Raw genomic sequence first — 21,076 nt, forward strand, 5'->3', positions numbered from 1 at the left:
ATATAGCATTAAGCAACACATAAACAGGTTTTTAACTGTTATGTATAATAAAAAAATACAGTTCACCAGCTTCAACATTAAAGTAATGTACATATTTATGCATCAATAATTATAATTTAATAATATATTATTCATGTATGCGTTTTTTTTATTTCGCTTAAGTACATTTTGATGCTAATAATTACATACTTTTAAACTTTTAAATGCAAGACTTGTTACGGAGTATTTCTACACTGTGCTATTGCTACTTTGACTTAAGTAAAAGACACTTAAAACTAAAGTAAAGCTACATCAAGAAGCTGATTACCTTAGACTGGAAACAGACAGACACACACAGCTATCCTGGCTCTGTGGAAAGGTAACAAAGAAAGCAAATAAACATATTTCTCCACAAGTTGTCACAAAGATATGAAAAGTGTGTATTTAATAAGGAACAATGCAAAAAAAGAATGACTGTTACAATACAAGTACAACGTTTTCTTTGCAATGTAACATTATAAGCAAACAGAGGGACACCTATAGAGTTACAGACCAGTTTGTCTCATTTCAAATCACATTGCTGAACACATTATTGTATTCTATACAAAAACATGACAGGCACTTAATTTAAAAATTAGCTTACAGATACATTTTTCAACTAACTGTCAGCTGAAATACTGTCCAACTATTTTGTGAGTCTAGTCTCTTTTAGGTAGTTGAGGAGTCATTATGGTCCCTGTATCCATCGATGGAGCGATTACTAAACAAACAGATGACATAAAAATGTGACGGATAAGTATTCAATGAAATGATGGGACGAATAACAACTCTGATAACACGCGTATAAGAGACACGAGGTTGAACATTTTTCAAATTCTACCTTACTGAAAAAAAAAAACTGAAACTGACCAAGACGTACATTGAATTCAAAACATTTAAGTACACACATTCTGAAGAAGACAACAATGTTTGGGGATTTCAGGACCTAAAGCCTCCATTGGAGGGATGCATCAAGTATCTGCATTAAAGTAACCTTTTTTTTTAATATTAAATCTGGGGAAAACTCACTTAACTCTACAAGGAGAGGGATGCAGTGGCTCAAGGGCACTTCAGAAGGGCAGAGGCCAGAAAGAGACTTAAAGCTTTACAGTCCAGTCTCACTCACCTCAAAACTGATTGTCTAGACTTTCTGATACCACCGTTACAAAAAGACCGTTTGGAGTAAACTAATGGGTTCAGAAAGGTTACACACATTAAGATCTCAAATGCAAAAAGTATATAAATGATACACATTCTTTAACCATAACAGTAAATGTCTCCTTTAAAGATGAAATGGCATTGACCTTGTGGAGATTTCTTTGTTTTTATCAATTACGGTGCCAGTGAAGAGACAGAAATGCAACATTCAGTGAGGAAAACCTGTAGTTTCATCTACACCCTCATTTAAAGTCCAATGGGTGACAATGAATAAGTGATAAAGGATGATATAACACAAATAATTAGTGGTTGTAAATTATTATCAGTGTTTTGCTTCAGTTTACAAAGAGCATGAGATGGATGGGAGTACTATCACGACAATATCCGGCCTGACAGTCTTTCAATTTTAGTTCAACCGTCTAGTCTCAAAACATCACCCATGACTGTGACAAGATAAACCAGTGTTGATTTCCCATATCTTGTTATTTAGGACTGCAAGTATGTAGAGCTGAAAGAATTAGTCAATCGATAGTAATCTGCAACATTATTATCGCAAAAAATGTCCTGTTTCCAGCTTCTGAAATAAGATTTCTTGCATATCATTGTCTCATATGACGGTAAACATTTATCTTTGAGTTTAGAAATGCTGTTTGGACAAAACAAGCGTTTTAAAGAAGTCATCTTTGGCTTTGGAAAGTTAAGTCAGGCATGTTTAGCTATTGTCTGATTAATACACCAAACAATTAATCAACAACATATTCAGGAAATAAACAATGATGAATTACTGGTAAAATATTTCCTGTGATAATCTTTAAGTTCTAGCAACCATAATATATACTCATTGGGTATGGTCCAATTGAACAAACTTCCATCCACCTGTTCCTATGTAGGGTACATTTTAGGCCCAGGACCTGATACCCTCTGAGGGGTAAATGCAGTCCTCAAGACTGTGATGACGAGTATTTTCAGGCAAACATGGTGAATTTCCATGAGATGTTTCAGACCAAACCTTGTGACTTTGCTACATAAGACGGGGCAGGAAACATTTCTCAACACTGACCACAGCAGCATGCGAAACACAATTTAGACTCGAATTTCACAAACCAGTTGATTGCTGAGAACATAATAATAGGACCTCCAAATGTTTGACAGTTTGCTTGCCACAACCAGAATTTACCAGTAACTGGCAGGTGGCTGGCACATCATCCCACTATGGAATACATTTTTGGACAGTCTAAAGTGCTAAAGGTTTTTGCAGCAGATTGACAAGTTCTTCTTTGGATGTAGTGCAGACGGATTAGGACGGATGCAGAAGCTCCAACAGGGCTCCAACCGCTCCGAAGTAGCCCTAAAAAAAACAAACACAGACAATAAAGAAGGTAGACATCGTTGAGCCCATCAAAGCACAGAACTATACGTCTGGTCTCTGAAGTCAATAAGGAGTTGAGTTATTTACCTCATGCTGCAGGAAGAGCGCCTTGAGCTGTCCTTTAGACCAGTAGTCCATAGCGTAGGCCAACAGCTTCATAGAGAGAGTGTTCACTCTCAGGAAGTTACCCACAAACACCACTCTCTCTATGTTCTTAGTGGTGACAGAGATGGGGGGAGGGGGGGAACAATTTGGTTGATTAGTAATTATATTGTCTAAAATAGTATAAACACAAAAGAAAAATATTATTCATGTGTCAAAACTGTGAAATAAGCAATATGGTTGTTCAAAGACTCTCTCATAAAAGCTGATTTTACTTATTTGTAATGAAATTGACTTACTTTGATATGATTATATATTAATTAAATCATATTACGTATTAATGTAACGTCACAGCTAGTTATAGAAGACATAAAAAAACTATTTTACCTAAATAAAGCAGTACTTAATACCGTTAACTCTTCAACTCAAGTAATAAATCATGTTGACCTAAAAAAAAAGGTTCTGCTGATATTAATTACTTTATTCCTCTCAAATATGATTGTTATCAATCCAACAGCATTTTTAGCTGATCTGTAAAGCATTATGGTGAACATATTTTAATTTCAAATTTAAAACTATAAATAAATACATGTGTTTGACTACTGATACAGACTGTGTTTTTAACACCTTGTATTTTGACTGCTTAATAAAATACACATCTCATTCATTACTTCAGGTTTGTGTCTTTTAAATGGTTTTGGGGTTGGTCACCCTCTGCTTTTGATGTTGAAAGACAAAAGGGTAATGCAGCGAACCTCCTCTACGCCTTCATAGCCCTGTACAATGCTGCTTGATCGAGATGCCACAAGGCAGCACCGTAAAGAGGCTGAACGCAAAGAGGAAACGACCAGCAGGGACACCGGAGGGGAACGGATTTATCCACAAACAGGTTCATCTAAAGCAAGTCTTTCAAAAGATCTTTTATTATATTACTTACCTCATTGAGAGCACACATCCTGGTGATGGAGCCGATGTTATTGGTGATGGTGACCAGCGTTGCCCTGGCCAGGTCCTCTTTGGTCACCGACTCCCTCTTCTCTTTGGACATCATGTTGCCAAAACTATCAAATCAAAAACACAAGCCATATTAGATGAACAAATACAGCCATGTTGTAGATCACACAGCTAATCCCGAGAGGAAGAATCAGACAAGTTCTTTTCACAAAATCTAATTTTGAAGTTACACATATTGAAAAATCTTGGTATTTGCTGGATATTTTATCTGAGGATTAAATAAAATTAAAAAAACTGAAATAAAGGCTTCTTTTTCACTCTGGGATAGGAACTGGAGTAAATTTAGCGCTGTCCTGGTTCCCCGTTTCATTACAGCTGTGACCGTGTTTATGCTGGAAGCCACCAAAAACTGTCCCACAGTTTTTTAAAAAAAAAAAAAAAAAAAAAAAAAAGCTGCTGTAAACCGCACCTGGAGGCTACAGCCCAACCTGGCAGCCCAAACCTCTCATAGTCTCCTCCGTAGATGTCCCGAACTAGCTTGTCCACTCGGGTGCTCTCCCCTTGAGAAGCCATTTCTAGAGCTTCCTCGAAAGTAGAGCAGCCGGTCAGCAGGCAACACAGGCCCAGGAAGGTCCCACCACCGAGGCTGTGGACACACAGAGTAACAGAGAGATGATTTATGAGATATTCATATTCTAGAAATGTCATCAGTCTTAACGGAGAGTCTAAAATTGGATTTTCAAAAAAATGTGAAAAAAAAGAAAGAAGTCATGTACTCTGTACAAACTCCAAATTTGAAAACTCATCTAGTGTTTCTTTCTCAGCACAAAGGGCCATTACGTTGAGGGAGAAGTAACCATCCATGAAGCCACTGGACAGAGAAACCACATGCAAATAAACCAGTGGAGAGTCGGAGAAGGAAAAACTGTCGGTTCAACTCAAACTTTAAACTAAACCCAGATCAATCTAACAAAGAACCATTGTGTTCAACTCACAAGAAAACAGTTAAGTGAGGGAAGTGGTTCGGTAGCAGACAGCTAAAACAAACATGCTGCTACTTTTCACACCGAGGCACTATGGAGACACAAGAGGGCAGACGTCACCACCAAGCAGGCCACCCACTTGACTGGAGTGCATCCACCTGCATCACTTTAACCCGGTGTCAGCCTGCGTATGGCTGGCTAGTGTCAACTAACGTTTTCTGATTTTGTTTTGTTTTTCTGCTGACATTTGGAGCTAGTGACACAAACGACCAATATGTCTTTAAACGTATAACACTGCACTCAAAAAATAGAGTTTTCTGTTTTTTTCTTTTGCTCATTTTTTCAAGACCGTAGAATATTATCTGACCTCCAAATGGCATCTTTAATCTTTCTTGAGTGCTAGAAGGTGTGACTCATCATGAACACAAATTAAATATTCAGTGTAATCGAAAGTGGTATTTTTTATTTTTTTTTTACTTCAAAAGTCATTTAAAATTGACTGTGTCTTAAAGTACACCCCTGCAGCCCCTGTACTCCCTCTGGGCCCCAGCTTTCAGAGAAATAATATTAAATATTGAGGGCTTGTGTTCTATATTAATTGTATTTTGATTAAATGGGAGCATGCTGCTTAAAGCAAACTGCAGCAGGCCTAGTGGATTTCCACCAACGTCATACAGAAGCAATATCCGCACTTATACTTAAATGTAAACAATTCCATTATATGAATAATATATAATGACGAATAGTCCGCTAGAGCACAGTAAATCTCCATCACTGATAAGTACCTGGTCCCTGTAACTCGTTTGTAGTTGCTCTCAGAGTAAACGGCCAGGATGCTGACCCCGGACCCAATGTTGACCAGCAGCAGAGGGTAAGGGTTCTCCAGTGTGTAGGGCTTCTGGATGCAGCGATCTGGGTCGGTGGGGTTCTCAAAGTAGTAGCACTCTGAGGGTCCCTTGGACACCACCGAGTCGATGTACAACACCCCCCGGATCAAACAGTCCAGCTCATCCAGCTTGTGGAGCTGCAGATCCGCCATCTTTTTTTGTTTTTGTTTTGGGTGAGAGGAAAGAGAACATGGATAACATCACTGAAGGGATGTGGTAGGGGAACAGAGGCGGGAAACTGGGGGGGGGGGGAAGCAGAGGGGTAAGAAAACAGGAACCTTAATGTTAATTGTATTGTAACGCATCTTGACTAAAAGAAAAATAACAGTCTCAATCTAACAGATTTTTTCTTGCCTATATTAGGAGGTTATTGTGCAATTTGAAATTCCAGTTTGATGAAGAAAAAAAAACACTGGAAGGGACCTTTAGTGCAACAATCACTATATATTCTTTTGTATTGTCACCGTTTAATTTGTCCAGTTAAATTAATTGATGTTTTCTTATGGTCCAGAAGGAAAGAAATATGTTTAATATGTGTCAAAAATGTATTTGCTTTGATTTTCAACCAATGTCATGAGGACATGGATGCCCTTTTTGTCCTTGTATCTATTGGCAGTATTGCTACATCATCAAATGTTGATGGTGTTCTCCATCACTGGCTGTTCAGATTACATCACCTGCTATAAAAAGGTCTCTGCTCTTTCCTTCCTGACAATCTTCACCATCCAGCCTGTAAATAGCAAAGAGAAGTAAACAACCGTGGACCCACCGTGCGGAAATCAGACTCAAACTTGTACGCCCCCCCTCCCGTGGCGCAGAGGGTGGTGTGGAGGCTGGAGAAGTGCTTGTTGCGGCCCATCTGCAGGAAGGCCGGCAGGTCATGCGTGGGGAAGCGGATGAAGTGCAGGTTTCCGGTCCTGCCGCACAGCGTCAGGTCCTGCAGCTCCAGGTGCACGTCCCTGATGCCCGTCTTCCCATAGGCGGTGTTGGAGGTGAGGTAGCGCCGGATGCTCTTCAGGTTCTCCACCTCTTCCTGCTCCTCCTCTGCCGTGATGTCTTTGGGCTCAAAGTACACCAGCTTCACCAGGGTGCCTCCAATGTCCATCCCAAACCAGGGAAATGCTGCATTATGGGAGATAACATAAAGAAAAAAATCAATATTTAGTGGGTTTTTTTAAACATTGCATTATATATATTTTTAATTTAAATGCTTATTGACAGTGTGGAGCTGATGTCTCAATGCTGCAGCCTCAGAAGCAGAAGTACAGTGTGTACCAGGAACGCCATCTTGTTGCAAAATGGACCCTGGCTATTTCCTGGAATCCACCCATATTACATTGCAATACCAAAAAAAAAAAATTATAACCATTTTTTATAAACATCCCAGCACACCACACACACATTAATAATGCATTTATTTAATTTTGTATTTTTTTTTTAAAATTGGAAATACATGCAACGACGCGTTTTTCCAGGAAATACCCTGCACCTACGCGGCCTTGTCTTTTTCACCGAGTCGCTCCGAAGCCTCGGTGTCGAGTTGGAGCTCCGGCCGTCGGACGAGGCCCTCTCTGCGGCCTCACTGTCGGGCCGCGGCTGCTTCGTGGGGGTCTCGTCTTCGTCGATGTTTTCATCCTCGCGTTGGTGGCCATTGAACGCCATTTTAACGACTAACTCACTACATGCATGCTGCAGTTTATTATTAAAATAAAAACGTTAAATATGGACGGTGGACGGTGGAGAGCGGCGGGCTACGAGCTAGCTAATTAGCTTAGCTAAGTAGCTGTGTCGTTAGCGGCCGGTGTCCTTTTTATATTCGCTGTCAAACCGGGGTGGGCGGGGCTAGTCGGTGATTGACGGACTCCAGAGCCAATCAGAGTGCGAACAGCCCAGTCAGGAAACAGTTGATAGAAAGAGGCTGATGTCAGTTAAACATCATAAATGTATGAGTATGAAAACAAAGAAAAGTCTTACATAATATAAATCAAACCAACTCCTATATTTTTTATTTATTTATATTTAATTTATTATAGATAAAACAATAGATGCTAATGAGCCTTAACATATTTAATTAAATTGACAAATTCAACAAAAAGTCATTTTAAAGAAAGGATAGATTTATAATGCTTTGGCAATGGATAGTTTTTTTATTTTTATTTTTTCTACATTGTAGATTAATATTGAAGAAATCCAAACTATGAAGGAACACATATGGAATTATGTGGTAAACAAACAAATGCTCAACAAACCAGAATATGTTTTATATTTTAAACATCATAAATGCATGAGTATAAAAACAAAGAAAAGTCTTACATAATATATAGTTACAATAAATCCCACCAACTCCTATATTTTTATTTATTTATATTTAATTTATTATAGATAAAACAATAGATGTTAATGAGCCTTAACATATTTAATTAAATGTACAAATTCAACAAAAAGTCATTTTAAAGAAAGGATAGATTTATAATGCTTTGGCAATGGATATTTAATTTACCAAATAGCATTTAACAAGTTTAAAGTACGGTACCAGTCAAAAGTTTGGACACACCTTCTCATTCAATGTTTTTTCTTTATTTTTATTTCTACATTGTAGATTAATATTGAAGACATCCAAACTATGAAGGAACACATATGGAATTATGTGGTAAACAAACAAATGCTCAACAAACCAGAATATGTTTTATATTTTAGATTCTTCAAAGTAGTTGAATGAGAAGGTGTGTCCAAAATTTTGACTGGTACTCTATAGTTACAATAAATCCCACCAACTCCTATATTTTTATTTATTTATATTTCATTTATTATAGATAAAACAATAGATGTTAATGAGCCTTAACATATTTAATTAAATTGACAAATTCAACAAAACTCCTTTTAAAGAAAGGATAGATTTATAATGCTTGGGCAATGATTATTTGATTTACCAAATAGCATTTAATTTTAATTCTATTTTCATTTAATTAATTTTTTATTGTATATGTTTTATTTATTATCTGTTTCTATGTAGTTGAGCTGCTGCAACACCCGGATTTCCCCCATGGGGATCAATAAAGGAATATAATAATAATTAACAAGTTTAAAGTATGTTGTATTTTCTACATCTTGATTTCAAGATGCAAAATAGCATTTGTTTGATCAGCAAAATGATGATCCAGCTACTCCCAAATGATCTATAATACAAGCACTGTATGTACATTTTTTTTCTTTTTACAGAATAATATTGGATACAATGGATTCAAGATGCACTGTTGCCCATAAACTTGTGGTTTCCCCGCAGGGAAATTAATATGCACACTCAATGAAGGATTTTTTTTATTTTTTATTTCAGGTTTATTGTTTCTATGATTGTCAAATATATAGCTAGAGACTTAACATTTTGATAAACCTTAAACTGAGTTTACAAATTACATGTGTTCCATAATGGTAATACATTTAATATACAAAGCATCTTTGCAGCTTAAATATCCTTGTTTTTTTCGGACATTTCCTACATTGACAATGCTATTTACAATAAAATGTCACATCATAGAACATGAATTCTCAAACTTGCTTCTATTTAAAAAGGAGAACAAATCCAATGGAGAAATAAAATGCCATCTTAAACATTTGCACCAGAAGATGTCCATAGCACAGACAGCCTCAGTGAAGTGGCGCAAGAAATAAAGTGATGTTTACACAGATTAAATGTTTTTGGTGTTTTTTCAACATCAAAAACAGAAGAAATAACCAATAACCACAGAAATGACCATTTAAAAACCCAGTTAAATATGAAGCTACTTACACAACATCTCATGATTAACAATCTCATAAAGAAACAGGAAGAGCCATGGTTTTAAAACGTTTTGGACAGACTATGGACCATATACATTTTCAAAGTATGTTAATTAATTATGCAGTCTAGCGGACTGATTCTTTGAGACATGAGTGCTTGGGAATGTTTTTGACACATCAGTTTATCTTAAAATACCTATATGGAGCAAATATATATGTACAAATAAATACAGACAGTGCACTAGCCATGATTTAGAGAGTGTGATGCTGGTACTCTTTCCTCCACAGTGCACATCCAGTAAAATTCAGGTTCCTTAGTACGCTAATCTTTACTGGATGACAGCCAACAGTCTTATCTTGAAAGTGCTTATCAGACAAGTGAACATACAAACATTTCTATCACTAATACACAGCTTCTGTGTATATTTACATACCACATGTTTGCAGCAGGTGCATAAATAACCTGAGATCTCAACCCCAGTTCCATGAAGTTCCATATTTGAAATAAGAAGGGTAGGTTTGGTTTTGGCTCACTAGGGCAAATTTAATTCAACATTAAAAATGATAAAATATAGTCTGACTTAACAACATACTTGTAATTAATGACATGATCAAAGGTCTGGCAAATCAGCTATTATTACTCTAGGTAATTATTAACCAGCTGTCTCTCGCCTTTCCAGTGACTACAATAAGGCACCATAACCTTAAGATCCATTTTTTTAACAGCCTTATCTTCTCCCCCTTTAAAAAAGGTATTAAATCACCTTAATTCCTAAACCTCCACGCCAGCAGCAGTGCACAGGCGCCCACTCCTGCAGCGGTCAGAATGTACTTTGCATTAGCTGGCACGATGCAAGAGGCCGTTTCCTTCTCCGAATCCTGCAGCGTCTTCAACTCTGGTGAACTATCAGCGGGTGCGGGCTCAGAGGGGTGGAAGTCCTCCCTGGAGGTGGTGTTTACACTCAAAACAGTGTCAACAGTGTTGGTGGAAAGCGGCGGTGCAGAGGTGATCTCCTTGGCTGCTTCGCCGTTGACGATTTGAGCTTGTGGTGTCAAGCTCTGGCCGTCTAGGTCGAGGATAGACGGCTCCTCGGATACATGCACCACATGCGTCATCACCTCCTCCATCTCCGAACCATGACAAGGCGACTCATAGTGGTTTTCCTCCGGTTCGTTATGGTTAACAGCAACGCCGTTCTCCTGGCATGGCAGCGCCGACGCTGTACTCACAGTGGTGGAGCTGAGAGCAGAGCATGCAGGAGGTTGGGCGAAGGTCACAGTGTCCGGTGCACCGTCGCTTATTTCAAGACGATCACTGTCACCTGAGAAAGGCTGCACCGGAGCGATGGGTTCAGAGATATTGGGGCTGACATTGTTTTGTGGGTAGATGCTGACGAGTTGGCCCGGCTTGCTCAGACACACATCGCTGTCATCACAGAGAGAGAAGTCTATCGCAGCAACAGCCGGCAGGGGGTAGGTTGTAGCTGTAGAATCTGTGGGCGGGCTGCTTTCAACAACCTGCAGGTGAAAATGATGTCGAGGTTGGTTATTTTTACAAGGAAGATGGTGTAGTTTTTTTTCACTCTCAAGTACGTGGATTTGGTTTGAAAAGACGTAAGGAAAACGAGGTGAAGCCGTATCGATCCCTCTCAAGCCCACTGTTTAACAAACCCAGAATATTATAAGAGTATATTTCTACTCCAAAAAGTTATGATCATGGGTGAAAACACCACAACAAAAACTAGCTTTAACTTCTCGTTTTCTATGATTGAAGTTTTATTAGTAATGCATGTAATGGGTTAGTAGCTCTATGTTTCGATGAGTAGGTTCCTGTTTTGTTGTTGTTTATTCAACTGATCGACAGCTGGCGGCTGCAACGATCCATGAAACGCAGCAAGGTCCGAGTAAAAGTAAGAACGAACAAATTGTAAGCTAGCAAACATGACTGCAGGATAAAAAAATAAAAAATAAATACACAAAATTTGTTTTGGTCAGAAACACAGAACTAGAGTTACATTATGATGTGTTCATGCTCTATTCAGTATAAATTGAGAATTAAGGGAAGGTTAACTATAACTTTATCATGATGTGTAAAATAACTTTGGCCTCAGAAACACTTTCGAACCCATAAATCTATATTAATGTTCCACCCTAAAATGCTTCAATACTACTAAAATGATAGTTAAACAGTTTTGTTGTTAAGTGGTGCATCTTTGTTGTTCCATAGATGTATTTACCAATTTAAACAATGTGATGTTATGCTAAAATGGAGTCTTAAAAGTTTGAATATTTTGGTATTTACCCGTGTGGCAGGAGGCTCAGATGTCTCCTCAGGCTGCAGGACAGCAGCAGGTTTTAGGTCCACAAGAGGGGTGGTGTCCTGGACTGGAGGCTTCTCTGGGGTCATCGCGGGGAAAGAGGATCCATCGGTGACATCCGAGTCTATCTCTGCGGTGGTGGTTGTTGTTGTTGTTGTTTGGAGAGGATCCGGGCGGGTTGGAGTGTCTGTCTCACACTGCTCAACAGGACGGGGTGGCTGAGGAGCGTCCTCATGGTCGATGGATACCTCGCTGTTTTCTACGCTCTCTTGATCAGGAATCACACCATTATCACCGGAGATCACCTGGATGTCTGATTCAGAGTTTTCCTCCGGCTCCTGTTGAATGTTAATCTCCCTCTGAGGCGATTTAGGAGGTGTTGATGGGCGGGCTTCTTCCACTTCAACCTGACCGGACAGTGGAGGCTCAGGGACCGGCTCAGGTGGAGGAACAGCCTCAGGAGCTTGCGGCTGCACCGGGGTTTCCGGAGGCGGTGAGGCCTGGGCGGCTGGATCTGGAGGAGCTGACGCTTCAGCCAGCGGAGCAGCAGCAGCCGGACCGTTTGCATGGCTCTCTGGGACGGACAGAGGACTGGCAGATGGTGCTGGGTGGACGTGTGCCCTGATGACAGTCGTTGGAGGGGAGTTCGGGTTGGAATCTGGGGCAAAGCAAACAACGTTGTCATTTAAATCCACACTGAATGCATGTGACTAAAGCTCCTGAGGGGACAGCTGACTCTGTAACGATACAGTGATTCAGTTATCGTTTACTCATTTACTCAGCTTCTATCAGCAGATGTAACAGCACTCAAGTTCACAGGAACATATGCCGATATCCTATAAATGGATTTATTTATGTGGATTTTATTGTTTTTCTATTGTCATTAAGGTCTGACATATGTCCTACATGTGTATTTATTAATGTTGATTTATTGTTTTCATTTTTTTGCATTGGCATTAAGGTGTTATATAACCTCTAGGTGTATTTATTAATGTGAGTTTATTGTGTAATATTTTTAAAATTTCATTAAGGTCTCATATATGTCCTGGTGTAATTATTTATGTGGATTTATATTTTTTTTATACTTTTACATTGTCATTAAAGTCTGATATATGTCCTATAGGTTTATTTATCAATGCAAATGTATTTTTAAAATATTTTTTAAATTTCATTAAGGTTTGATATATGTTCTACAGGTGTATTTATTAATGTTGACGTAACATTTGTATATTTTGTTACATGTGCATGTTGTGCACGGATTAATCTGGTGCAATACATTTATTGTACACTGTCCCTGTTTTATATAAACTAATACACAAAATCAGTAATGAAACATGCAGCAGATTATTCCCTGAAGAATTTGGTTGAAACAAAACACAAAACATCCTGTTTGATATAATATGATTTATAAATCATACTAACATTTAAGTGAATATAAAATTAATGTTGGGCAGTAATAGGAATTTCACAAAACAGATTAAAGGGGAGCCCAAGATGCATTTCAGAATTATAAACTAAAAAAGGTAAAGAGTATAGCTCTCCAGAATATAAGTGATAAGTGACCCTCTCTTTCATTTTTGCTGTATTTATGATTATTTTTTAATCATATTTTGTTGATACTGTGTTTCTGCTGTTTGTCCTCAACAATTATCTTATATTGTCAAATGTCTTTTATTGTATTAAATGCTGTCAGCTGAAACTGGAGACCAAACTTGACACAATATGGACAATAAAGTTCCTAACTAACAAAAAATGATTATATGCATTAAATCCTTCAGTAAAACACGACTTGTGCATGTATGTGAATCTTCTAACTATCTCAACTGAGAGCAGCTGAATTGTTCAGTGTGCAGCATGTTACTTACAGATATCCAAAAAACATACAGAACAGCTTACCCTGACAATTTATAGGTCAAGGATTTAAGAATTTAGAGTTTCGGGTCAAGGTGGTCAGGATTCTCCCACACATCTCTCTCGCAACACAGAGTTATTTCTGAAGGTCACACAGCTGTTTTGCTTCTTCTGTGTAAATGAGCTTATGAGGCTCTCTAAGCCACATGCTCGCCTGTTTACTGTCCATGCAGGGGCCAAAAATAGACTACAATATTAACATTAATGGAAAGATTTTGTTTACAAATGACTGCAACGCACTATGCTGAGTAGAGCTCGCTATCACGATTCTGGCTTTGCACCATTACATGAACATGATCAACTGCAATATTGACGTTTATCATTTTGGCCATAATCTAATGAGTCCAACATACTTTGCTCCAATGTCCACACTAAAGTACAGTGCATGAGTACAAATGAGTGCAGAGTACAAATGCTGGGCCATAAACACTTGGATTATTCTGCCCAAGCTGTATAGAAAATTCAATGGACACTTTTAGTTTTTTGTGACTGTAACAACGAGGTAACCTGTACCGCCCGTTACACAGAACAATCTGAAAAGCAGTCTTTGGAATCTGTTTGGAAAAGGGCAGGCACTTTAAAAAAAGAAATTGACAGGTGATTGGATGACGCATCTGCCAATCAAACTCATGTCAAAGCCAGTCGCGAAAAGAGCCTAGAAAACATCTCATCCAGGGAGAAAAGCTGTCAGTGCCGTTCTTTGCTCTTCTTTCAATTTAGAAATACTCTCTAGTTCTGATGTAACGGATGCTATTGCAGCATCTACGATCACCTCTTTTGGAGCCACCATCATTCGCTGCTCCGTGTTGTGTCACACACACCTAAGCCCCGCCCCTAGCTGCCTGTAGCTCCTCACAGGAAGCTGATTGGTTAGTGCTCTGGCTGGCTGGACACAAGCGCATTACTTGAAGCCTGATGCGATGGATTTTGGTGCGATATGTGATCCCTCAATTATCAGTAAGTCAATCTCTTCACATCACAAGATTCCTGTCTGCCATGCCATGTGAAGAATGTGGTCCTGTTCAACTCAAGGCTTAACTGAATCTGTACTCTGTGTTAAACCAACACACATCAGTAAAGTATCAACTTAGATATAAGATAAAGGGTAAAATATAAAATTCCTTTATTGTCTCACATACTACTTTGATCACAGGAACCCTAAAACATATTTTTATAGAATTAGTTTGAGGTAGCACTTAATCATTTCTAACTAAAATACACAGTATTAGGCATTAGATACCTGACTTACTGTTGGTGCCCTTCAGAGTGTCGTATTCTGCTCTGATCTCAGCTGCTAGAGTTGTGTGCTCACACGCCTCAAGCGCCTCGATGAACTGCTCCGGCCAGTTTTCTCTTCTCTTCAGGCAGTCCAGAAGAAGCACCATGCTGTCGAAGTTCCCATTAGTTTCTCTTTTTGCCTCTATGTTTTCCTAAAATTAGATTTCATACAACAAAAAAAGCATATGAATAAAAAACATACATCAATGTATCAGTTTTTGTTAGTTTACTGATGATTTTCAGTGAGGTTTATTGTTCAAAATGTACTGTTACTGTCATTAGTGGTAATAAAAAGCGTCTGCTAAATGACTGTAATGTAATGTAAACATTACAAAAAGCCTAACAATAACCAAATGTGAGCATCCTTTTAAAAAATGTTTATAAAAGGATTTAAAGTTATGTCAAAAACTACATTTTTGCAGATATTATTTCTAGACTCTCAATGGTTTATATCAATTTTGCCCTTAAAAAAACAGTATTGGTCGAGGACCAATGCTAGCAGAGCTTTGCTAGGCCTTCTTATACTTCTAATTAGAATGTATTCTTAAAGCTGCAGCTGATAGCTTTATAAAAGATTAACTATTTGTCATATTTGCTCAAACTGTCACTATAAGAAATCTGGTTCCTCTGCTTCATGTTAAAGCTCGTAATAGCATTTGCAAGATTCCATCACGCCCTAATAAAAACAACCAATCAGAGGCGAGGAGTCTCCAACGCTGCTGTCAATCACTGAATACGGATCAAACTGATCAAATATGAATCAAGATTCTGTTCCTACAATGACTATTCCAATATTATTCAAACAAACCCCAGTCCTTGTCCTTTATGACTAATACAACTTACCCTGTCGTGAGCAGTCAGGCAGGGCAGATGGATTATTATTTCTCTCACTTTCACCTTGGTCACAATGGTCGGCATACTCCGCCGCAGGTATCCATTGTACAGCTTTTCACTGGCAAATGTCATCTATGCAATGAGAAAGTGGGCAAAAACACAGAGAGAGTTAAGACTTTAGAGAAAGTGTAATATCATTTCTACTCCTGATATTTTCTCTTTTACTACACGAGATGGGAAAGTACCCAGAAAATGCACATTAAGGCAACCTGAGCTTTATTGTGTGCAATGATCATAGACTCGTTTATAAGGGACTTTTTACTCAGCGAAACTGAAAGTGAAGATCAGACCTCTTCCGGCTTTGGGGGAAAAAAGACAGTTAAAATTTTCATTTTATCTCAGTTTCTTTTTTAAGTGTGTGACTCATTCTGCACAGCTTTAACCCCTGTGTTCCCTTTTCAAGGGGAGGGCAGCACTCTTTTATTTCAAGGTTGCAGTTGTCTGGCATACGAAGAAGGTGAACAGGCCCAAACTAGTCACTGATTAATCACCTCCTGACTTCAGCTTAATATCTGAACTTCAAAATGTGCAGCATGAACGTCTCACTCCAAACACACACACACACACACACATTCCAAACTCAAAGCCTTGGCACACTTTTTTTTGTATTGAACACACCTTAAAACCTTTACTTTGTTTGTATCAAAACAGTCAGGGGAAGTAATCAGTTGTCAGATCCAGTCAGAGGAGGGTTTTTAGGATTATCTGTCATCACGGGCCACGTCAAACGGAGCGTTACGTTACAGTTTAGTGTGAACGTGGGACAGCAGCGGTCCGGGATAAATGTCACAGGCACAAACCAAAGAGCAAAGTCTTCCTCTCTGTATCATTAGCCCTCAGAGGCCGAGGTTTACCTGACACACACACTAACAGACTGCATGTCAGGTGGATATGCTGCCGTGCTCAGGCTTTAAAAGAGGTTTGCAGGAAGTCTGTGGGTTTTATTTCCAAGCATGCATCTTAGTGTAAAGTGATGAGAGGTATCAGATTAACAAGACAAGGGAGGCGGTGTGAGAGGGGGATAGGAGCACCTCGGCAGGACAGCTGAGCCCAGCGAGTGACCTCTAAACGGGCAGGTCATGGCAGTCCTTCTCCTTGGCTTCCCAAGACTCTGGCTCAAATGTCACAGAACAGAGATCTCTCCTACAATCTCACCACCAGTGCTTATTCAAGAGCTGGATTCAAATAAACTTTATTAACCAACACAGGGACATTTGACAAGGAAGTGAAAGCTGATTTTTTTTATTTTTTTTTAACATTAACAAACTGGCATGAGGAAATAATTGAAGCAAGTTTTGGAGTTAACATATGACAAAGAAGGGAGGGACACATAGAATAAAACACTGTTTCCGGATTTGACCCCATTACTCACAACACACTCAATGAAAAACCTATTCTATGCAATAACACACTTATTACATGTTTCATTATCATAATGCAATATAATATAGAGCTCACCTTTCGTGCTTTGGTGCCTCAGCAGTCCGTGAATCCGCCTCAAACGCTTCTGCTCTCAATAAAACCTGCGCTGTCTTCTTCTCACACATCTGCGCAGCGGTACGCCCCCGAGCTCCGCGTTCTGCTTTTCTATTGGACGAGAGCGCTGTCAGTCAAGGAGCGGGCCAATGGGATTGAGTTCAGGCTGTAGAGGTAGGCGGAGCTTAAGCGTGACCCTAACCGTGACCTTTGCTGTGCTGCGATGGGATGGCAGCAGAATTAGATTGGATCTAGACTTCTGCTTTACATCTGTCTGTAATCCCTGATCCTAATCCAGTCTCACACACACACACACACACACACACACACACACACACACACACACACACACACACACACACACACACACATACAGAGACACACACACACACGACACACATACATACACACACATACAGAGACACACACACACATACAGAGACACACACACACACACACACACACACACACACACACACATACAGACACACACACACACATACAGAGACACACACACACGTACACACACACACATACAGAGACACACACACACACACACATACAGACACACACACACACACACACATACAGACATTACACATTTACACACACACACACACACACACACACACACACACAGACACACACACACACACACAGGGGAGGGCACAAACTGTATTATTTATACATGAAACAGAAAAATATATGACCAATACAATTGTATTTCTTAATGAAAATAATGCTGGTATTCACTAGCAGGCAATCCAGGAGTATTGAATCACACTGTGGTGGAATGCAAGTAATGTTAGTGTCCTAAAGTACACGTTTGAGGTACTTGTACTTGAATATGTCAATTTCATCCCGCTTTTTAGTTCTACTTTGCTTCTACTACGCTTCAAAAAAAAGAAATATTGTACTTTCTACTCAACTTAATGTATTTGACAGCTACGATTCAGTAGCTTTACAAATCAATATTTTACATCCAAAATACATGACCATCTTCTAAAAAGTGCAAATTGTTACAGATTAAAAGTATTTTAAAGGATATAAAGCCACAAAAAATAGCTCCCCTGCAGCAAAATCTCTATATAAGTAGAACTATTATCAGCAGAAAGACTAGTAACTAAAGAAATGTAGTGAATTATAGAATAGCATGCAACTGAAATACCTCAAATTTGTAGTTACAATACTTCAGTAAATGCTATATTCCACCACTGATGATATCATTACAGTTATGCTTTTATCATTACGTTTGTACAGATATGTATTTTAGCATGCAGCACAGATTTCAAATGTACTAATCCCGCATTTAATCATAATTAATCCGTGCAAAACTATAAGCGATATAGTGGTGACATTTGTTTATTTGTTTATTGGTATTTGTACGTACCCTCAAAATGAATCTGTACTTCCCTCTGTGTATACCTCATGAGTGCTGCCTTCTTCAGCCAAACAGTCAGCAGTGTACACAACAACATAATCACTTGTGGATTGTTCTACAGTAGAAGACAAGGCCACATGGAGGACCGCTTTAAGTTAATTATTCCATTTTATTGGTGCATGTATAAACTTATTTGCCATTAGTCAGATTGAACAAAAACATTCCCACTTAGTGAATTTTGGGTCTTTTTGGGGGCCCAGAACAATAGCCTGCTTTGCAATCCAGTCATATAATATTGTTTATAATGGGTCAAGTTCATGGCTGCTCAAAGTGTTTCATCTATTGTTGTTATTTCATTAATGTCACCATCTATTAAGTCTTAAAAGTGTTTGCTTAATGTTCTCAAATGTGGTTTTTATCACCATTATTGTCATAATGTTGAAGCTCCATCATTTGAAGACTTTGCGATCGAAACAAGATAAGATTCATTTTATTGATACTATGACGGGAAGATTGTGTAATTGAGCGTGTAAAGTATAGTGTGTAAAAGAATAAAACAATAAGTGAGGCAACAAACTGGTCTGCTAAAGTCCCAAGATCAGCTGAATAATAAAATCACAAGTTACATGAGTTTAAACACAAGTTTATAGCACGAGAGCAGCAACATGACTGAGTCAAGTGTAAACATGGCTTATGCTCATTTCTAAACACAAGGTGGCGCCACTTCCTCACTCACTGAGTCAGGAGCATTCTGGTGTGTTGAGTAACAAACAGTATGCATTAACAAAAAACATTCCCTGAATAAAACAAGCATCCACTGATGAGCATCAACAGGAGATCCGTCTTTTGTGTGACGACAATGTTATTTAATGCAAGAAGCAAGTTAACAACATGAACAGGGACCCTTGTGATCTGAATTACTGGAGGATTATGGGAAGGATAATGACATCAGGCAGGCTGTTAGTTCAATATATCACAGGTCTGTTTAACAGAGACTGAATGTTTGAGAGCACTGTTGGGATGTAAAGGTTTTTTATTATTTATTATATGATTAGATGTTCTTTATCCTGCAAACGTGCCTCTAAATACTTTGCATTATTTATGTTAAATGCATTGCCTCAAGAAAAAAACTACATATATCATGAGTTATGATGCAAAGAGGGAAAAATCTGAATCACAGTGTTGCATTTGAGCTCAACACAAGTTTGATTTTTTAGCAGATGATTTTAATTAAATGCTGTTTGATAATTTGACAGTTTTTGTGGTGAAAGTGACCAGTGGAAATAGTATAAACATCTCAATGAATTCTGTTTATTGGATGTTTGTGTTTTTGTGACATCGACAATGTGAATCTACCTCAGTTCACCCTAAAAGAGTCAAACAATAAAAAACACAATCAAACTGCATCATGGGAAATGTAGGATTCAAGGGTTATAGAGCTTGACCCATAATAGGGACTCAAATTCTGGATATTTTGGCCGCTGACATTTCCATATTGACCTTAAACTTTATGCAGGTATATAAAAAAATGCTGGAGTTTAGTTTTCAAAAAAAATGCTGGAGTTTAGTTTTCAACCTCAAATCAAAACAACATTTCCGTTAAAAAAGTGCATTACTCTGGTTACTGCTCAGCTCTAATCACCTGTCAATAAAACCACGTGGGTGGTACTAGTCTGTCACATCTCCTTCTGTGCATTTCCTTCTGTTGTTTCTGCATGTATGTGTCAATCTCTTCCTTATCATTTTTCTACATTACTGCTCAACGTCTTCTGTTTATCTTTGAACTACTGAACTAAATCTAAAGCGTGTCACTGCCAGAGGAGTGACAGATGAGACCATGTGTGTGTTAAGAAAAGCAAATGTTGTGTTCAGTCAGCTGCAAAGAGTGGGGGAAATAAAGATGTGTTTGGATGAAAATATGGTTGTTATTTTAATTATATTTGATGAGAGCACTGATTTTTGGATGACAGTCTAGACATCAGAGTGGCCAGACAAAAAATATAGTAGAGAATATGAAAATCAGTTCATAACAGACAACAAACCGGACACTAAACAACACAAAATCATCTTTATACGGTGAATCCCGGCCCTCTTACCATCCTTGCGGCTCCTGCTAAAACTATTAGCGAGTCCCATTTTGTCTCTAGTCTTCTTCAAACCTTTTCATATCTTGCAGGGCAATCCTTCCTTTGCAAGATGATGGCTGCGAATAAAGACACAGCGAGAGCCCGAGGCAACATCAGCAATCAATCACGGTTGAGTGGGGAGGAAAAACATCAGCTACGGCTCAATAAAAGAGCAGGACTGCACTCTCTTCTGAGGCTCTAAAACTACAGAAGAAAAAAACATGGAGTCGTAACGTTAAAGATTCTAATGTAGCACCAAGCTGATATTTCAACTCAGGCTTCAGTCGTGGTTCAATGTATTTACAGCATTAAAAGAAAAAAGCAGAAAAATGTTACTGTGTACTACTATATATAATATTAGATTAGTTTTACTGACGCATTAATGTAAAAGCAGCATTTTGCTCTTGTAGTTGGTTGAGTTGGAGCTCATTTTTAACTATTAAC

The 21,076-nt window shown here is 38.6% G+C and overlaps 2 protein-coding genes across 4 annotated transcripts; both read right to left on the reverse strand.

The window, feature by feature from the left end:
- Positions 1 to 395: 395 nt before the first annotated feature.
- Positions 396 to 7,267, reverse strand: pank2 (pantothenate kinase 2). Of its 2 annotated transcripts, none has more exons than XM_054613685.1 (7): positions 6,965 to 7,267; positions 6,241 to 6,593; positions 5,370 to 5,623; positions 4,104 to 4,247; positions 3,585 to 3,708; positions 2,633 to 2,758; positions 396 to 2,524 (listed from the first exon to the last, which is right to left on the reverse strand). In XM_054613685.1, the coding sequence occupies exons 1-7, from the start codon at positions 7,131 to 7,133 to the stop codon at positions 2,474 to 2,476; spliced, it is 1,221 nt and encodes a 406-aa protein (XP_054469660.1). In that variant the 5' UTR covers positions 7,134 to 7,267; the 3' UTR covers positions 396 to 2,473. The 2 variants fall into 2 exon arrangements, with proteins under 2 accessions (XP_054469660.1, XP_054469659.1); XM_054613684.1 differs by having other exon boundaries at positions 4,071 to 4,247.
- Positions 7,268 to 8,805: 1,538 nt separating this feature from the next.
- Positions 8,806 to 17,176, reverse strand: mavs (mitochondrial antiviral signaling protein). Of its 2 annotated transcripts, none has more exons than XM_054613905.1 (5): positions 17,108 to 17,176; positions 15,599 to 15,721; positions 14,727 to 14,907; positions 11,551 to 12,224; positions 8,806 to 10,766 (listed from the first exon to the last, which is right to left on the reverse strand). In XM_054613905.1, the coding sequence occupies exons 2-5, from the start codon at positions 15,719 to 15,721 to the stop codon at positions 10,014 to 10,016; spliced, it is 1,731 nt and encodes a 576-aa protein (XP_054469880.1). In that variant the 5' UTR covers positions 17,108 to 17,176; the 3' UTR covers positions 8,806 to 10,013. The 2 variants fall into 2 exon arrangements, with proteins under 2 accessions (XP_054469880.1, XP_054469879.1); XM_054613904.1 differs by having other exon boundaries at positions 14,718 to 14,907.
- Positions 17,177 to 21,076: the final 3,900 nt, after the last annotated feature.

Source organism: Anoplopoma fimbria, chromosome 15 (genome assembly GCF_027596085.1).
Source record: "Anoplopoma fimbria isolate UVic2021 breed Golden Eagle Sablefish chromosome 15, Afim_UVic_2022, whole genome shotgun sequence".
Taxonomy (NCBI): domain Eukaryota; kingdom Metazoa; phylum Chordata; class Actinopteri; order Perciformes; family Anoplopomatidae; genus Anoplopoma; species Anoplopoma fimbria.

What these genes read in the sequence shown, in the direction of transcription:
- pank2 (XM_054613684.1), bottom strand. Translation starts at nt 7,133, where the DNA reads ATGGCGTTCAATGGCCACCAACGCGAGGATGAAAACATCGACGAAGAC. An exon ending in GGTGAAAAAGACAAGGCCGC is followed by an intron (nt 6,594 to 6,964) that starts GTAGGTGCAGGG and finishes CCCATAATGCAG; the next exon opens with CATTTCCCTGGTTTGGGATG. An exon ending in AAACGAGTTACAGGGACCAG is followed by an intron (nt 4,248 to 5,369) that starts GTACTTATCAGT and finishes GTGTGTCCACAG; the next exon opens with CCTCGGTGGTGGGACCTTCC.
- mavs (XM_054613904.1), bottom strand. Translation starts at nt 15,721, where the DNA reads ATGACATTTGCCAGTGAAAAGCTGTACAATGGATACCTGCGGCGGAGT. An exon ending in GGGCACCAACAGTAAGTCAG is followed by an intron (nt 12,225 to 14,717) that starts GTATCTAATGCC and finishes GCTTTGCCCCAG; the next exon opens with ATTCCAACCCGAACTCCCCT. An exon ending in CTGAGCCTCCTGCCACACGG is followed by an intron (nt 10,767 to 11,550) that starts GTAAATACCAAA and finishes TTTCACCTGCAG; the next exon opens with GTTGTTGAAAGCAGCCCGCC.